Source organism: Strongylocentrotus purpuratus, unplaced genomic scaffold, assembly GCF_000002235.5.
Source record: "Strongylocentrotus purpuratus isolate Spur 01 unplaced genomic scaffold, Spur_5.0 spur5_scaffold_16, whole genome shotgun sequence".
Taxonomy (NCBI): Eukaryota; Metazoa; Echinodermata; class Echinoidea; order Camarodonta; family Strongylocentrotidae; genus Strongylocentrotus; species Strongylocentrotus purpuratus.
In genome coordinates, this window is record NW_022145601.1 from 15,689,825 (window position 1) to 15,709,928 (window position 20,104).

General features: G+C 39.3%; 1 protein-coding gene across 1 annotated transcript; it reads right to left on the reverse strand.

The window, feature by feature from the left end:
- Nucleotides 1-3,283: 3,283 nt before the first annotated feature.
- LOC764408 lies at nucleotides 3,284-4,498 on the reverse strand. Its single transcript, XM_001200694.1, has one exon. It carries the CDS (start codon nucleotides 4,496-4,498, stop codon nucleotides 3,284-3,286), a length of 1,215 nt encoding a protein of 404 aa, XP_001200694.1.
- Between the last annotated feature and the right edge of the window lie 15,606 nt (nucleotides 4,499-20,104).

The following is a 20,104-nucleotide window of genomic DNA, read 5'->3' on the forward strand; positions in this document are numbered from 1 at the left end:
ACGAGCTTCTTTCGTCAAATTTATGTGATCCATCGCAGGCTTATTGTTTGTAATAAAAATCAGGGATACTTTAAACCAAGAACTGCTTAAATATGTAGAGGATCTGCGTTCGTTTTAAGTCTGAAATGTCACCTGGGTGCTCTTTAATACCTCAGTCACATCAACGAGACATGCGGCAAACCGATAACAGAAAAAACAAAAAGTTACATTAGCCCAAATGGCCAACGTAATGGTCGGTTTTTGGTCGCTCTTGAGTCGAATTAGCGATATGGCTGAGTTACACGTAACGCCAGAAGGAAAATGACAATCAGGATTGGATAAACCGTCATCTGCTAACATGAATAAGGGGATATGACGGGAAGAGCTCCCCGGTAGTTTATGCGAGGCAGGTCGTCGTGTTTTCAAAAGAGTCTCGACTGAATATTTGAATGACACGACACCGGAAATTGGATATGTATACATACATCGAGAGAGAAAGAGATTGACAGAGAAGGACAGAGGGTGAGAGAGAGAGAGAGAGAGAGATAGAGAAAGATAGATAGAGAGAGGGAGAGAGAGAGCGTTATAAAGAGGGCTGCAGTTATGATACATTGTAATCGGATAAGCCTTTTCTTCATAACAGAGTAGACCAAGATTGGCTGTCATCAATAGGCGTAATGAGACATTATTAGATGCCTTGATATTGCTTATTATGATACTTTTCCCCCGATAATATTATCTGCTGATGACGAGCGAACTTAAGTCGAATGTCATATTCTTAATATAGGTTTTCCCGCCCAACTTCGTAAAATTAGCATCCGAATTAACGTTACGTTCATTCAAGTTCGTGCGAAATTGAATGACTATGTAGATCAACATTTAAAAAGCTAATAGCGTCATTCAATTTGATTTAGTAGCATGCGATTTCATGCTCTCGTCACGGAGACGTGCAAAACGTATGGGCCGCCGTTAGGGCCAACATAAACAACCACAAAAACAGACAAAGATGCATTCAAACAAACAAACTTCCGCGCAAAATAGACAAAGTACCCAGAAGAAGAGACAATTAACAAGCAAATGAAGAAAGGTCAAAGCAACCAGAAGAAAGGACAATTTTACAAACAAAGGACAAAGCAAAATAGACAAAGCGACGAGAAGGACAAATTCACAAGCAAAGGATGAACTGTAACAGACATAACAGCATTGTACGAACTGACCGTCAAAGGACGACAGAGCGAGTTTGGGTTAAATACGGTTACTGATCATGCGGCCTGCATATACAGTTTATATCAGTATCAAAATGAATGGCTTTCTACTAGCTAACACGGTCAGGTGGTCCTCTTTATACTTCCTGGTCTGGTATCGTGTCAATAACAAACTTAGTTTATTTGGTCGCCAACCTAGTCTGGCTTGCTTGGCTGCTTGTCAATCAGGGGGGGGGGGGCATAACGGCTGTTTCTCGAACCATCATAAGTCAATCTTCTTAGACCTACTATTATAAACGTGTGTTATAAATTAACACGCGTTTTTATAGGACGTCCACGGACTTTCGAGAATTAAGTAAACTGGCCCATGATTAAGACACTACTGCCAGCCAGCTATAAAGCACAAGGTACGTGTGGTTGCATGCACATGCCTAGCTGTAATGTGGTTGGGGAGGGGGGGGGGCAATAGGGCCTATGGAAATATAAGTATTGGAAGAGGGTATTGGATTGAAAATGTTACTGTCGGGGGGGGGGGGACTAAAATTGATAATTGATTGATAATCATTGATTTAAAATCATTGTTTAAAAAAAAACCATAAATGCGCAGATGAACTAGCTAGCCTAATTAAGCCATCCCTCTGTTGTCCTTTGATGGTCAGTTCGTACGATATGTGAGTTTTACTTCATCCTTTCTTTATCGTAATTGATGTCTATTTGCTTACCGTAAACCAAAAACGCCTACTGTTGTCCTTTGAGGGTCAGTTCATACGATGCTGCTATGTCTGTTTCAGTTCATCCTTTGCTTGTGAAATAGTCCTTCTCGTCGCTTTGTCTATTTTGCTTTGTCCTTTGTTTGTTTGTAAAATTGTGCCTTCTTCTGGTTACTTTCTCTATTTTGCTTTGACCTTTGTTTGTTTGCTTGTTTATTGTCCTTTCTTCTCAATACTTTGTCTATTTTGATCTGTCCTTTGTTTGTTTGACTGCATCTTTGTCTGTGTTTGTGATTGTTAATATTAGCCCTAACGGCGGCCCATAATAACGAGCATTAATTAAATTTAGAAAAGCGTGCAAAGATTATTCAAATTCGCGCCGGACAGACGATGGTATGTATTCGTGCATTTAATTTCGTGATTAGGCATACATGTGCTTTTCATTTGATGTTAATTTTTCACAATATACTTCTGTTGAATAATTTTATGCAAAGTTTACTTGAAGGAATGACATGCGTATTCGGTTGTAGATATATGTCAATACACAGGTAACTGTCGCTAGAGAATGTGCACAATTTGTAACTTCTCTTCTAAGCACAAGCTATATATGTAAAAATCATGGTCAGAGGTAGGCCTCAGCTTTACTAGACATGGACACGATGAAAACAAAATACAATGATGAATAAAGGAAAAGATGTTAAATGAAAAAATAAAAATAGATCACCTACTCAATCAAGAATGATGAAAACAAACCATTTAACAAATTACCTCGTATGATATGAATAAAGAGATGTTTTAACAAAAATAAAGAATGTCGAAAGAAAGAGAAAATATAAAATGCAATATAAATATATCAGACAAATAAGAAGATTGTATAATGTGACGTCACGTCAGAAAAGATCAAAGAGAAAAAACAAAAATTAACATGAAATACTGAATATCCGAATAAACATCGAGCCTCACACTATGATTATGAGGTCTAGTTTGAATTTGAATGACCCGATTGCGAAAGAGGTTGCCCATAGAAGAAAATGAAACCGCAATTCGCCAAAGAATTCTCCTCCCACTCAACTTTGGCGAAATTGCAGTGGCGGATCCAGGGGGGGGGGGGGCACAGGGGGCCCTAAATTCGCCAAAAATGTTCTGAAAAACAGGGACGTGCCCCCCGGCCCCCCCAAAATGTTATTAAAAAAAAGAAGAAATATATATATATATATATATATATATATATGGCAATGGTTGAAAAAGGTGTCCTTACCACCACCCCCCCCCCCCAACGGAGCAAATTAAAAAAATTAAAAATTTCGTGACCAAAAAAAAAAAGTGTCCTCTTACCCCCTTTTACGTCATCAGAAGATCTTTGTCATCAGAAAATCTATATCTTCATAACTATTCCCTGCCTCGGCATTTCTTAAACGACTCCTTCACGTCTCTTCTGAAACTGTTGCTGACCCAATAGTAGACGAAGAAGTTGACGATGTGGTTAGTGAGCTTGAGAGCGATTAGGATGTTAATAATGGTGAAGAATCCAGGAATGTCCCTTCCGTTAGAAACTATCGAACGAGGAATGATGGGGATGATCATGCTTGGAGTCCAGGTGAGGAAAAAGAATATTGATATAATTAGGAGCATGCGTGTTGTTTTCCTTCCATAGTCAGCTTCCTGCTTCTTCCTGAGTACCTTTGGTTGATTCGTACCACGACGTCTAAAAAGAGACCGTTTGGGCGATGACGCTGGTGAATGGTGTACTTCTGTGAGGGTACGTCGTAGAGGGAGTTGTTTAAGGTTGTCTTGAGACGGTTCAATTATGGGAGACATGAAATGCGAATCCATGACCTTACTACTTGGTGCCGATGTGATATTTGTGTTATTTGAACATCCTTCAGTAGCTACATGCAAATGCTGAACTGCTTTTTTGGTGGCTGTGACTCCGCCGAAATCTGTGCTTTCTGCACCGGGCACGAATACGTGGTCAAGAGTTCCAGTGCTTTGGTTCTCTGAACTGATGGTAGCTACTGGCAGCTCATTGTCTACAAGGCCGGCATGAATTTTTGCTCTCTTTCGGAGGAAGTTGTATATGAAAGCATAAAGAACAGTCGTCGTCATTATCGAACAGATAAACAATGCATATATCGAACACGTCGCCGCTAAAACGACATGGTAAGTCTCTTTACGTAAGGAAATGTCGCATAGCCTTCTTTTGACTGTATCGGAAAATCGGACTTGAGATAAAACAACAAGCGGAATGTTGAACGCGATGCTGACGACCACACACAAAGTAACTAATACAATGGTCATACGCACCGTCATTCGGCGTCGTAGAGGATGACACACGGCCATGTAGCGATCGATGCTGATTACCGTGGTGAGGAAAAGGGACATGAAAGCGGGTGCCTCTTCTGCAAGTGGTGACATCCGACACAAACCTGTCGTAATCAGTTTCGGGAAACCGCTTCTGATAATGAAAACAGGCGTGAATAAGCAAGCGACGAAGTCAACTATCGCTTGAGCCATGATGAGGATATCCGTGCTCGCCTTCCGTTTTTTCCACGCGTAAGCTTGGATAATGATGGCATTGCCCGGAAGTCCGAGGACCAAGACCATTATGTAATAGGTTAAGTTAACAATGATGTTTTGGGTGATGTAGATATCGCCTATCTCGTCATCATCATTGCTGCCAAGATGGCGCTGACCATGCGATGTCCTGTTCATCATCATAATGATTCTAATGTCCATATGATCAATGTCGTTGAATGCTTACAACCATTCGGCAACTTTCGTTTGGAAACAATTGTCGAAATTCCCACTAAGCTCCAAAATGAATCCGACACCCTGAATGATCATCCAAATAATGATTATTTGATTATTATAGATTAACCGTTTTTTAATTTGATTGATAAAGAAGGAGATCATCGGAGAAAATATCAGAATATTAGAGAGGATGACCAATTGAAAGCCCTTACTGACGGACTACAATAAATCTACTGGATATGGATAACAGAATGGCAGCGCCTATAAGAAGCAAATCACTTTATATCTGAGTTAATTGTCTAGATAATTTACAGAGTAAATACTTACGGTTGACATGTTCGTGATGGTACGACAACGGAAACGTTAATGGGCTACGTTATCAAGATTGACACTTATTGGTATTATGGAGTAAAAGGGAAAATAATAATTTCCTGAAATGGGCAGAGAGAGATAGGGAAAGAGATATAGTGAGCGGAAGAAAGAGACATAGGGTGAGAGATATGACCCTTGAGAGAAAGAAGAGAGATATGAGAGAGAGATAGTGGGAGCGAGAAATGGAGAGTAGGTAGTTGATAATAGATGTGACTCTTGGGAGAAAGAAGGGAGAGGAAAGAGAGAGTGGGAGAGAGAATTATAGAGAGAAGTGTGAGTTTAGCAAACAATAAGAAAGTTATCAACTTGGTATATCCACAGTTGCCAGTGTATCCCTATTTAGAAGTTATGTATACTTAATTACTCACGTTTCACACTTCTTACAAACCCACATACACACAGAGACGCGCTCACACACGCACATACACACACCCTGAAACATGTGCACACTTATAGAGCTCTTCAGGTCCCCTGAGAAAAAAGAAGTAAAAGAGAAAAGTCTATTAATTTTCGACTACATGTTTACTTTACGAAAATATTTAGTAGGTGATAATACATGTACAAACTAAGGCATAGAACGCAAAACAATCTCTCTTTCTCGCTCCCCCTCTCTCTCCTCCTCCTCCTCCTCTTCTTATTCTTCTCATTTTTCTTCTCTCTTCCTCTTTCTCTATTGGTCTTACCTCTTCTTCTTCTTCGTTTCTTTCCCTTCCCTTTCTCTCTATCCATCTTCCTTCTTCTTGCACTTGCTCTATCTCCCTCTCTCCCCCTTTCCAATTTGGGAGATGATCACTCAATTGGGTTCACCATACCACGGTTATACACACTGTTAATGTTATTCGTACTAATCGGCAATTAGATCTTAAAACGTTAACGCTGAATTTCATTCCTTTTAAATACGACCGTGATATTGCTTACGGAGAACGAGTTTTGGGTTAATGCCTAGAAATCAGCACGACCAAGGTCTCATCGCTGTTTTTGTGATTCAGGTAGAATTTTAAGTGCCTCTATATTTTTACACGTTTCGATACAAATTGAATGAGGGTTGAATTGGGTGGAAAAATGTTAAGCCAGATCATATTTCAAATGTAGAAGCGTGGGTTAAGACCACTCCGCAAACATCTACTAAATACATTCGTTGATATTAGTAGCGTATGCATCAAATTAAAAAAAAAACATGGAGGTAGGGCCCATGATGTTTTTCGACGGTGAATATTGTCTATAAACCTCCGATGAGAGCGCAAAGTCAAGGTTCTTATCCGTAACAATCACGATCATAATTGTAGCCACGTTTTTCGAAATTTGCAGTGCACTTTTAGCTATAGATAAAACTGTAAGCCACATAAAGTGTTAATAGTCAATGAAATATAAATGACTCATTGCATTCACAAATAATTTTTTAAATCAAACATGACAATAAGTAATAGGCCTAGCATAATATATTAACTACTGTATTGATTACCAAATATCATCAATTCAACTTTCTTGTTCATACGTCTCTGTTTAATAATGAATTCAATGTTACTTAAGAAGTTCTAGACTACATTTAATAGAAATCTCCATTTTTGTTAATTTATAGAAAGGGCAAATTACACTGATTGGAAGCTTAAGTCAGGACAATCGGTTGTTTGAGATCCTCTCATTAGGGCGGGGGCTGCCCCCGAAAACTGTCTCTTGTAACGACGCCCCCGTACGAGAACTAGAAGAAGACGGGCAATTTCAGGACTTCGTGATCAAACACCGAGCCGTCATCAGATAAAGCGTTCTATAGAAAGATGATATTAAATGATAACACATAATTGATGGATGGAAGTAATTTTGGATTACAAAAATCTGATAAAATTATGAATTACGAGATGACGCCACTATTGATTGAAGGTTTGGGTGAAATCTGTTGATTTAAGGTTCTATTAAGACCGGTTTCGATGTATATATTTGAAATCTTGTCGTTGAGAATTAAACCTTTGAAACAATTAACAGGAAACAGGGAACACATCAATTTGTGTCTAGAGCCTAGATTATATGACAGTTGATATCGCGCATTAACGTTATTATAATTAAATACAGAATTTGTGATGAAGTCATTGTAAGGTCTATACCAGATTTACAATGGATATATCACATTTCAAAGAAATGGGGTCTGGTAAAATGAGGTATCAAACCCTTAAAACAAACATGGTGAGGTTTTCATCATTAAACAAATGATGATGCTAAAAGTGATATGTATGCAAGATCTGGCAGTTGGGATGTGCCATTCATCGCATTTCTCGATTTTGTAATAATGGCATGGTCGGCCCGTCATAGAAGGAAGGGGGAAAGACGACATGGATAAGGAACCAGAACTTGAGTGGTAGGCGGAACAGGGAGTGGTGGTCGAAAACAAGAGGGGAAACAAGAAGAAGAACATGGGGGGGGGGGAGAAAACGGGGAAGTCATAGAGAATGATAATGAGGAGGAGGAGGGAATGAAGAGAGAGAGGAGGAGGAAGAGGACGAAGAGGATGAGGAGGAGGTGGAGGGAAAGGAGGGTTAGAAGGAGGGAAGAAGAAGGGGAGGAGGAGGGGGAAGGAGGAGGAAGAGGAGGAGGAGGAAGAGGAGGAGGGCGAGGGGAAGGAGGGTTAGAAGGAGGGGGGTGGGAGGAGGAGGAGGAGGGGGATGGGAGGAGAAGGAGGGGGAGGGGGAAGACGGGGAGGACGAGGAGAAGGAGGAGATAAGCAAAAGTAGATGTGGTTGAAGAATAGTAAGGAAGGTGTAGAAGGATATCCTTTTTTCTATTCCAACGGTAAATTTCTAATGAAAAAAAAAACATGTTTTGTATGAGGGCCTGTGAGTAACAGCAATTATACAGCATGATAAAGCGAACTTTAATTTCTTTTAAAAAAAAATTACTTGATAAGTAATTGATAGATAGAGAACACGGCAGTGCCGATTTGAGGATCGATAAGATTTACCGTTTGGTTGCAGTAGCTTGGAAGGGTGAACCATCTATCAGGATCAGGTATTCCCACTGTCATGTTCAGAACTCCACTCGCAATCACGAAAGTAACTGCGATAAAATGAGAAAAATACCCGACAGTCTAAGCGGAATAGAACTACAGAGTTATCATCGGAAAATAGCGTCCGTGTTATACAAATTTGATTGATGTCCGATATTGATTACTTGTCGGAATAGATTCATTGGTAAATTTTACCATCGTTTCCTTGTGGGCAGGATAATAATAATAATTATAATAAGAACATTCCGTGTTTATATAGCGCTCAATACATCGATCCAAAGATGTGCCTAAGCGCTTTACAGATATAATATTACCCCGGTAATCGGATTCAGGCTCACCCGCACACAATGTGTGCACATTTTCCACTCCCTGGGGAGCATTCCAGCCAGTCGCTATTTTACAAGCGCACACTTCCTCCTACAACCACGTGAACTTTCGCATCATACCGGGTACCCTTTTAACACCTGGCTGGAGAGTAGCAAATGCAGGTAAATATCTGGCCAGGGGATATTAGTGCCGTGTCGGGATTCGAACCCTCAACTTTCGCATCTCCAGTCAACCACCTAAACCACCCCGCGTTAATTTTTCTTAAACCTACTACTGTCCCACAAATATACATTAGAAATGAAACATTAATAATAACTAGAATTTAATTCGTCACGAAGACGAATAAGGTGGTCTGTCTAAGTCTTATGATAGAATTGAGAATGGGAGAAGTTATATAGACATGTAAACAATGATGATCATGATGACCATGATGATGATCATGATAGTAAAGGTGATGATGATAATGATAATGTTATATGATGATAAAAACGATAATGTTAATGATGATGATGAGCACAAGCATGATCCTAACATCTGATTGAAAAAATAAGGAAATATTTAAATAGCAAATAGTCTCAGCTACAACAACTAAAATTTGGGAGAAAACTGTTGAATAACAACCGAGATACTGGTCAAAGCACCTTGTCATGCAGATTCATGTTTTGAAAAAAGTGACCTCCCATAGACATAACACGCAAATATGACAAATTATGCATTGTCGCCTTTAATGGAATATTTAACTATGATGACGTCATCGAAATGAAAAATGAATGGCATATTTTTGATAGAGAATTATCTCAGCTACAACATATTAAATTCTGGGAGAAAATCGATCACCGATAAGTGAGATAATCTCAGTTAAACAAAGACAAAAATAACGTCATCAACAAAAAACATTTGTTTGAGTTTAGATGCCAATATGATGACTTTGTTTCACTTTGTACGAGTCAGGGTGGTATGAAATCATATCTACAACTCATGCTTTCTCCAACCATGATATAAAAATTGGGGGTCAACGGACTATCTGAAGAGCTATTTCGATTTTTAAAATGGCATGTTTTTGATCAAATTTGCATTATATCGCCCATAGCAGTACGCGCGGATTTTGAACTTTGACGCACGCTCACGGCCTTATGTAATATGAAGAGTGACTGAAATTAATGTAAATTGTCAATTACGTTAAGAGGAATCCAAACCATGTAAACATTTTGAATTTGACTTTTTGCGCGCGTCATGAGCGCGCGCAACGCGCGCGGGGACATGTACGGACGGAAAATTTTGAAATGCTTAAAATGACCTGATTCGTACTCTCCTTTAGTAGTTAAGTGATTTTGAGCTTTTTAAAATTTTGACGCACACGTACGCGCGCGTCATGACCTTTATGTGACCTTTGATGACATGACCTGTTGACCCTTGACCTGAAGTATATGTGATATGAATATGAATGACCTTTGCTAATGCATCATGGAGATATGATGGATAACGTGATTTCACAAAATGGCGCCTGGATGACGTCACGATAACCTGATGACCTTGAAAATGTTCCTGTCACGTCTCATGACAAAGACCTATGACTGTGTCAAAATTGAAAGAAATTAACACAACCGATCTTGAGTTAAACGATAAACAAAAAACGGGAAGAAATAAAAATAAAGAATAACTAGAAATTTAATTCGTCACGAAGACGAATAAGGTGGTCTGTCTAAGTCTTATGATAGAATTGAGAATGGGAGAAGTTATATAGACATGTAAACAATGATGATCATGATGACCATGATGATGATCATGATAGTAAAGGTGATGATGATGATGATAATGATAATGTTATATAATGATAAAAACGATAATGATGATGATGAGCATAAGCATGATCCTGACATTTGATTGAAAAAATAAGGAAATATTTAGATAGCAAATAGTCTCAGCTACAACATATTAAGATTTGGGAGAAAACTGTTGAATAACAACTGAGATACTGGTCAAAACACCTTGTTATGCAGATTCATGTTTTGAAAAAAGTGACCTCCCATAGACATAACACGCAAATATGACAAATTATGCATTGTCGCTATTAATGGACTATTTAACTATGATGACGTCATCGAAATGAAAAATGAATGACATATTTTTGATAGAGAATTATCTCAGCTACAACATATCAAAATCTGAGAGAAAATCGATCCCAGATAAGTGAGATAATCTCAATTAAACAAAGACAAAAATGACGTCATCAACAAAAAACATTTGTTTGAGTTTAGATGCCAATAGGATGACTTTGTTTCACTTTGTACGAGTCAGGGTGGTATGAAATCATATCTCCAACTCATGCTCTTTCCAACCATGATATAAAAATTGGGGGTCGATGGACTATCTGAAGAGCTATTTCGATTTTTAAAAGTGCATGTTTTTGATCAAATTTGCATTATATTGCCCATAGCAGCACGCGCGGATTTTGATCTTTGACGCGCGCTCATGGCCTTATGAAATATGAAGAGTGACTGAAATATATATTAATTGTTAATTACGTTAACAGGAATCCAAATCATGTAAACATTTTGAATTTGACCTTTTCCGCGCGCCGTGAGCGCGCACACCGCGCGCGGGGACACGAACGGACGGAAAATTTTGAAATGCTTCAAATGACCTGATTCGTACTCTCCTTTAATAGTTAAGTGATTTTGAGCATTTTAAAATTTTGACGCGCGCGTACGTGCGCGTCATGACCTTTATGTGACCTTTGATGTCTTGACCTGTTGACCCTTAACCTAAAGTATATGTGATATAAATATGAATGACCTTTGCTTATGCATCATGAAGATATGATGGATAACGTGATTTCACAAAATGGCGCCTGGATGACGTCACGATAACCTAATGACCTTGAAAATGTTCCTGTCACGTCTCATGACAATGACCTATAACTGAGCCGAAATTTAATGAAAATAATTAAACCAAACTTGAGTTATCCGGACCACAAAAAACGGGAAGAAATAAAAATAAATAATAACTAGAATTTAAATCGTCACAAAGACGATTAAGGTGGTCTGTCTAAGTCTTATGGTAGATTTGAGAATGGGAGAAGTTATATAGACATGTAAACAATGATGATCATGATAAACATGATGATGATCATGATAGTAAAGGTGATGATGATGATGATAATGATCATGATCATGATGATGTTGATGATGGTGACATTGATGATGATGATGATGATGATGATATTGATGATGATGATGATGATGATGATGAGCATGAGCATGATCCTGACATCTGATTGAAAAAATAAGGAAATATTTAGATAGCAAATAGTCTCAGCTACAACATACTAAAATTTGGGAGAAAACTGTTGTATAATAACTGAGATACTGGTCAAAACACATTGTCATGCAGATTCATGTTTTGAAAAAAGTGACCTCCCATAGACATAACACGCAAATATAACAAATTATGCATTGTCGCCTTTAATCGAATATTTAACTATGATGACGTCATTAAAATGAAAAATAAATGGCATAATTCTGATAGAGAATTATCTCAGCTACAACATATCAAAATGTGGGAGAAAATCGATCACCGATAAGTGAGATAATCTCAATTAAACAAAGACAAAAATGACGTCATCAACAAAATACATTTGTTTGAGTTTAGATGCAAATATGATGACTTTGTTTCACTTTGTACGAGTCAGGGTGGTATGAAATCATATCTCCAACTCATGCTTTCTCCAACCATGATATAAAAATTGGGGGTCGATGGACTATCTGAAGAGCTATTTCGATTTTTAAAATGGCATGTTTTTGATCAAATTTGCATTATATTACCCATAGCAGCACGCGCGGATTTTGAACTTTGACGCACGCTCACGGCCTTATGAAATATGAAGAGTGACTGAAATTAATGTAAATTGTCAATTACGTTGAGAGGAATCTAAATCATGTAAACATTTTGAATTTGACCTTTTCCGCGCGCTGTGAGCGCGCACACCGCGCGCGGGGACACAAACGGACGGAAAATTTTGAAATGCTTAAAATGACCTGATTCGTACTCTCGTTTAATAGTTAAGTGATTTTGAGCAATTTTAAATTTTGACGCGCACATACGCGCGCGTCATGACCTTTATGTGACCTTTGATGACATGACCTGTTGACCCTTGACCTGAAGTATATGTTATATTAATATGAATGACCTTTGATGACGCGTCATGAAGATATGATGGATAATGTGATTTCACAAAATGGCGCCTGGATGACGTCACGATAATTTGATGACCTTGAAAATGTTCCTGTCACGTTTCATAATGATGACCTATAACTGTGTCAAAATTGAGAGAAATTGGGCGGATGGATATTGAGAAATCGGATACACAAAAAAGTGGAGAAATAAATAAAAATAAATAAATAATAAATAAAGAAAGAAAATTCTGACGAAATCAATAGGTGGTCTGTTGATAACAGACCACCTAATAAATAAAGAAAGAAAATTCTGACGAAAACAATAGGTGGTCTGTTAATAACAGACCATCTAATAAATAAAGAAAATTCTGACGAAAACAATAGGTGATCTGTCGTTGACAGACCACCTAATAAGAAAATAATCTTTAAGGACCCAACTGTGGAATTCGATGTTGATTGCATGAAATATATAATAACGTTTAACAATGTCTTTCTTAGAAATTATCATGGGACATTCCCTAATCTTTGACTTAACCATATTCGTCCACTCTAAAATGTCCTACTGATGAGTGATGGTGTATTCTACTGTCATTATAATACCCCATGATGACCGGCCTTTCCGCACGACAGTCTTGTTACAATTGCAACGGTGAAGATAGCCACCGTCGGTGTCACCATTGATGACCTTCCTGAAGTCATTAGACTACTCTACTGACTGTTAAGCCAATGATGTATGGGCCATTCTGCAGGACATTCTTGCGGCAATTGCAACGGTGCAGATCCCCACTGTCGGTGCCACCATTATTGACCTTCCGGAAGTCAATAGAATACCATACTGACTGTTAATCCGATGATGTCTGCGCCATTCTGCAGGACATTCTTGCGGCAATTGCAACGGTAAAGATACTCACCGGCAGTGCCACCATTGCTGACCTTCCCGAAGATGGAGCCCCCTGTAGGAAGGCAGGATCCATGCACCTGGTTGAGTGCTACGACCCCGTCCAGAGGGTCCTTGGGACTGGAGTAGGTATAGGACCAGGAATCCACTAACAAGCCTTGGTTGCCTCCCAAGAAAAAGTTGTTGATAGCACGGCTTGATCTAGTTTCAGCGATTGAAACAAAAGGAGAAATCAAATCATCCCTAGATAAATATGATATACAAGATGTATGAGGTTCGTGAACGACGGGGCAGCATAATTCGAGTATTATTAAGGGTAAACTAGCTTGAATGTAAAATACACATTATGTAAAACCGTGTTTTATGTGGCAGAAAATATGGGTATCATGTATGAATATAATATGAGTAAAATGACATCTTGCAAGACTGATCAGTCACTAATTTGTATTAAAATTAATTAGAATAAGTAAAGGTTACAGTCGCTATTTACCCTGCTATGTGTCCGGAAGGGAACCATTGACCTGGAGTGTTTAATTAATCATCTAATAAATTTCATCTTTAAACTTCTTTATTTTGTAAATAGTGTTCTCTACTTTTCCTCATTCATCTAACTCCCTCTCACCCTTCGCTTGTCTCTTCACCCTTGTCTCTCCCTCTCTCTCTCTCTCTCTATCACACTATTTCTCTCTCGTCATGACTAATTTGGGACGCAGGCACTTGGTTCTGGTTGGTAGGCTTTCCTCTTGAGACAGCTCTGTGTGACTTCATGTATGATCCACTCTGTATCCTGCCAATCAAAACAGCGCGAAACGTATATCTCCAATGATGCATAGAATATAAAATGTTAACTTGAATGAAATTGTATTCCTGTAAATTTTCACCAAACCAATCTTCTCATTTCTTTCTCCCCCTCCCCCTGAGAGAGAAAGAGAGTTAGGGGGATGAACAAGTTGACAATGTGGTTGGTGTTTCTCAGAGCAAGAGCGACCTTTATGAATCGTAGTAATTCATCTTCAACAGGATGGGTGGGATGAGAGAGGGAGAGTTAGTTTGACAAAGAGAAAGCGAGACAAAAAAGACAATTTTAGCCAGAAAGCTGAAGAAATAAAAGAAAAAGGGAAAATTAAAGTAAAAAGTGATTGATTAACTAATTTATTTGCAGATAACCAATCAAATTAACCAAATCGAATTCATAAGTTTGCGATTTCTATGACCTAACTTCCGCCTCTATACTTCTTAAAGGATATTCCGATGTCTCTTCAGAGACAAAAATGACATTTAAAGCCAGAAAGCGGAAGAAAAAAAAAAGGGGGGGGGGAATTAAGGTAAAAAGAAGAAAAAGAGGAAGAGAGAGAGAAAGAGAGAGTGAAAGCGTGATAAAAAGGGCTGCAGGTGCAGTCTTTAGTCAGTATTTGCTATACATTTTTTGGGGTGCACTTTTTCAAATTTTCCGGGGGGACGATCCCCCTAAACAAAAATGAGGGGGCGTGTCCCCCTGCCCCCCCCCCGGGATCGCCGCCCCTGCTTATTACTAAAATGCAATGCTGCATTTGTATGTCAGTCATGAATCAAGGGCAATGCTTAGAAAGAGGTATGTTTTTAGAGCCGCTTTGAAATCGCTCATAAAAGTATGCAGGGCCGGTAATGTATGGCTCTTGATGGTTATTCCAAAGAAATGGACCTGCACGAGAGAAGGCTGTATTAAAGTATATTGATGCCGATGATGCTTCCCTCAGTAAATCTCACATTTCCAACATAAAAGTCAATCGTCCCTCGACTTGCCTTTTGATTAGCTTCTAATCCTCTCTCCCATCCCTCGCTCTCTTTGTGTTTGTCTGTGTATTTTAATACTTTTCTCCGGATCATACACGATCCATAAATGTGGAATAACTGTCTCTTATTTATTTCCATGAAATGATTGCCAATATGATCTATTTTTGATTTTGATAATGTTTACATTTAATAACCTCCCTCAAATTGTAAAAACGTAAACCCAAATAACGGCATTTGTAAAATGCATCCAACATAATCTTGCTAATGAGTTTTTCTTCTGCCTCTATTTTCCCTTCCATCTCTCTTTTTCTAAAATAAGCCAGTTCACAGATACAATCTGCGCATGGGCAGATAAAGGTCAATTGTACCAAAATGGTAAAACCCACAGAGATGAATACTGGATATGCGCTCATGAAAGTTATGTAACATTATTCATTTATGCACCAACAGTATATTCTATGATACGCAGGTGGAAGTATTCTTTTCAAGAGGTCAAACAAAAGGTATTCATGAAGCACATCTAGGACTTTGGCAGTTATTATTCTAAGATGCTCAAAGTGGAACTTCTCCATGTGTAAAAGATCTGTGGATATTTGGGGTCATTTGTACCATGTGCTATCTGTAAACTCCCTTATTGCATACAACTTCTATTTTGTTTTTGTAATTTGTATTTTGTCTTTGTAAATAATTTGTAATTGTAAGTGATGTTATTTTGGAATGTCGTCCCTTCTTTTGTAAACAGACTTGCCGAAAACATCCCAGCGGCCGAAGGCAGGTTTATTTTGATACCATATTGAAATGAATAAATCAAACCTACAAACAAACATCTCCTCAGAACTGTGTTAAGTCATACAGATTGATCAATAAAGTTCTGATAAGATATACAGTATAATTATCAAGTATAAAGCATATTGTCACAATATTTTTCTGAGAAGAGGTGAGAAAAGGAATTATTCCAGCTTTCTGGGCAACGTGGTATTTTCCTGTGGATGATCATGTCACTCAATGGTTTCAGGTTCATTTTAATGGTCTTTGATCTATGATACAACAATCAAGTCACTTTTACCCATCACGCATATGAAGAGCATGATTTGTTTAAGGTGAAGAATTTCTACTACGTTGGATGGCAATTGGGGGCGAGAGGCGGTCACCCGTCCTTAATATTTTTTAGCCAACTCACACATGCATGTTTGGGGTGTACGGGATCTACCCCTCTATTGAAGTCATGAATCTTGATTCGGCAAGTAGACTTTGACGCTCTACACATTCCGGACTGGATTGGATTGGATTGGATCTGTCAGTGCCGTTACCGGTGGTTAATAAACCATGCAGTCCATTTTCAACGTAGCTAACGACAGCTGCATAAGACAGTGTGCTCAGCCCAGCTGCCAACTGAAGGTAAATGTCATGCTAATAATACCGCGTGCCTGAAAATAACGCGTTATTTGGCAAACTCGAGATGATGAAGACAGGTCTAGTTACTGCCCTACTCACCTCCTCATTTACAGATTAAAGGCCCACAGCACTACTTGTAGCTACTTGCGCCCTCTGTATAACAAACCATGTCTAATCGGTGACCATTGGTCCCCCATGATCCTCTTTTTCTTATGTTAACTGAGAGCTGAGTTGATGAGATAACCACCTGTCCAGTGACCTTGCAGGGCAGTCTAATCCCTCCTGTAAACTATGGCAGATACGCTTTAAAACCAAGTTTTCTAGATTACTTGGAAGCAGCATTGTATCCATGGCTGGCTTGTCCTGGTGACATTGATCAATAGGGACTTTTAGATTTGCGTGGACTGATACGTGTGACGTCCATTCAAGAGAGTGCATTAACAGGACGTCGATCGTAGCAATCCACGTTGTCTTTGTGCAAATCTAAAAGTCCCTAATGTCTTTGTGTCGGCGACTTGGATCGCGCCGCTTGTACAAGAGAGGAGAGTGAGCGAGAAAAAGAGGCACAGAACGAAAGATATTTATTATTATGTACCTCACTTAAGAAATCCAGCCATCTGATTGGTCGAAATTGCAGTCTTGGTTTTAGTCATTCCCGTAAATAAACGAAAAATGCCAAACCCATGTAATAGCTCTAGAGTAAAATCCCGGCAAAATTCCAGTTACCATGAAAATAGTTTAGTCTTGAGCGAGAGCGGATACCATACATTGTGTGTGTGCGAATCGAAGTCCCCTCTCATTCATAGTGTACACACACGTTTGCCTGCTAAGTCTCTGGACGTGGATCGAAGTCCCCTGGCCCCGCACGCAGACGCAATAAAGCTAGCTGTGTAGAGGAATGATGGGAGGGGACTCGGATCACGATAATAGGGACTTTTAAATTTGCGTGGACTGATACGTGTGACGTCCATTCAAGGCAGTGCATTAAATGGACGTCGACCGTAACAATCCCCATTGTCTTCGTGCGAATCTAAAAGTCCCTATTGCATTGCAAGACATGATTAATTCTGCTGACAGCAAGAACACCAAAAGGGTCCGTGAAATTCTCCATAAAAATATTGAGATTATTTAGTTCTAGATCTAGGCTACCTGCAAGTTATCAACAGAGACCTCGATAGCGTAAACAAACTTCCAAATTCGGAGCTCGACAACGTAGATCTAGATCTAGACTGCATATTTATGCGTGCAATCTAAATGGGAAGGATTTTAGCACACAAACTCGAGTGGTGCGCGATCAAACACCCTATAGTCAGGTCAATATACGGTAAAAAACACCCCAACCCCAACAAATTGCAACAAAAAGGTGTTTCAACGGTTTCTAGTAGTATTCGACCTCAGGAATAATATATAAAAAGTATACCAAAATCGACTGTTCAGAAAACTGTTATTTTCAAGATGGCGTCCAAGATGGCCACCGATACCTAGAAATGGCCACAAATCACGTATTATCCATCTTAGAGACATAATTTTGGTGTCTATCCCATGGTTTCGGGGGTCAGAGAATCCAATGAGACAAGTAAGAATGGTTTGTGATGGTCTAGGAAACCCCAGAATCCAAGATGGCGTCCAAAATGGCCGCCATAACATAAAAATGGCCATAAGTCACTTATTATCCATCCGAAAGACAAAATTGGGGTGTCTATGCTATGGTTTTCGGGGTCATAGAATCCACTAGGATAAGTTAGAACGTTAACCGGTGGTTCAGGAAACCACGAAATCCAATATGGCGTCCAAAGGGCCACAAAACCACTAATATCTCTCAATAGAGGGCGCACTTTATAAACAGGAAATGAATTTATAATTTTTCTCTCTCACCCTTATGGTGTCACCGACCTCCCCCCCCCCCAGAAAAAGGGTCTTTTCCCATAGGAAAGAAATGAGCCTGCCGCATACTCCTGCGGCAGACTTGCCGCAGATCTGCAGCAGACCTGCCGCAGACAGTCATCTTTTTCACATGCAAATTAGTTTTGCCGCAAACTTGCCGCAGACTTGCCGCAGACTCTTCATCATGGATATTCATAGAAAAGGTTATAACAAAGAGTCTGCTGCAGACCTGCCGCATACTCTTTCATATCCAGTTAACCAGTTGACGTGGCAATTAAGTATGCAGTCTTGCTGGAAGGCTATGCTAGAGAGCATGCATTGCATCATAACATTCTAGCACCTTGAATTAGTAGAAACAGCTAAAACAGGCGGAATTGCTTCAACAATTCTACAAATATGGGTTTAATACAATGCAGAAGTAGAGGTAGAGGAATATATACGATAACTGCATACACATAGTCCAGAGTAGAGTCACAGATCCATGTGCTAGTTACAAAAAAAATGTGAGTTAGTGGGGCTGAAGATAAGATCACTTATAGCACAACAAAAAAGTTTGAAACAGTCCGTTAATTCCTCAGTCTCCTCTTATGTAACAAATTCCTCTTGTGGTACAGGTATAACTTAAAGCAAATGGGGGGGGGGGGAGGGGGGGGGAGAGTGACAAAGACAAAGAAAACATTTAATAATAATATCTAGACACACATTCATAATACCTAACATACAATTAAAAATGTTTAAAACCTTGCGTTGTTCATGTCATCTTATAACGAATACACATGCAGATCTTCATGTTCCTTCATTTTGATGAGGAATGTACTTTAGTAAGGAAAAAATCATCTCCTGCTTCACTATCAAGTGACTCGTTATATGGATTGTAGCATACATCAAGTTGGCAAGGTCCACACACACACTGTTATATGGTTAGTCCGTAACATCTGCAGGTATAGCGAGGTGTGCTACAAGCAGTACAGAAGTAGCAATGAATCAACTTAAGAACATTACTATAGGTGCAGCCTCCGTATATGACATTAGTGGAACCAGATGATTGTCCTGTAATTTCCATCCCTAGTCTGTGATGTCCATATCTTCTCACTCTAATTCATCCATGCCATGACTTGGTAGCATTGTGAAAATTGTGAAAAGTGGGCTTTACTTCGAGAAAAATGACCCCTAAAAATAGGTAGGGGTTTCTAATCGAATCCCCCCCCCCACCTGCGCTTGGTAGTATGTTCTGAGGGAGTGCATTTGGTGGATACTGACGTAGGAGGGAGTTGCGTTGGCAATTTGCTTGACCAACAAGTTGTATCGTAATGATGCAACTGAGTCATTACAGCGGCCACCAAACATGACAGACATTGCTTTGATACCAAGTTCCTCTAAGTTACTTTGGCTGACTTGGTAGAAGGAAAGTACTAGCACAGGATTTCAAAGTGAGGTTGCATTTCACAAGCTTCTGGAAGACTGCTTTCTTTCCTATTCCGGGAAGTCGATTCGCAATCAGAGTAGGCATCCAGAAAAAGTAGTTGTGAGCACAGATCCCGTACCCATGCAGGTCCACTTTCAACTGCTTAATGTTATACACCTTCGGAGCCTTGGCTGCATTGTAAGAGTGGAAGTATAGTTCCCTGTTATCTGTTCTA

Coding starts and splice junctions, on each gene's coding strand:
- LOC764408 (XM_001200694.1), bottom strand. CDS start 4,498: ATGGTCTTGGTCCTCGGACTTCCGGGCAATGCCATCATTATCCAAGCT.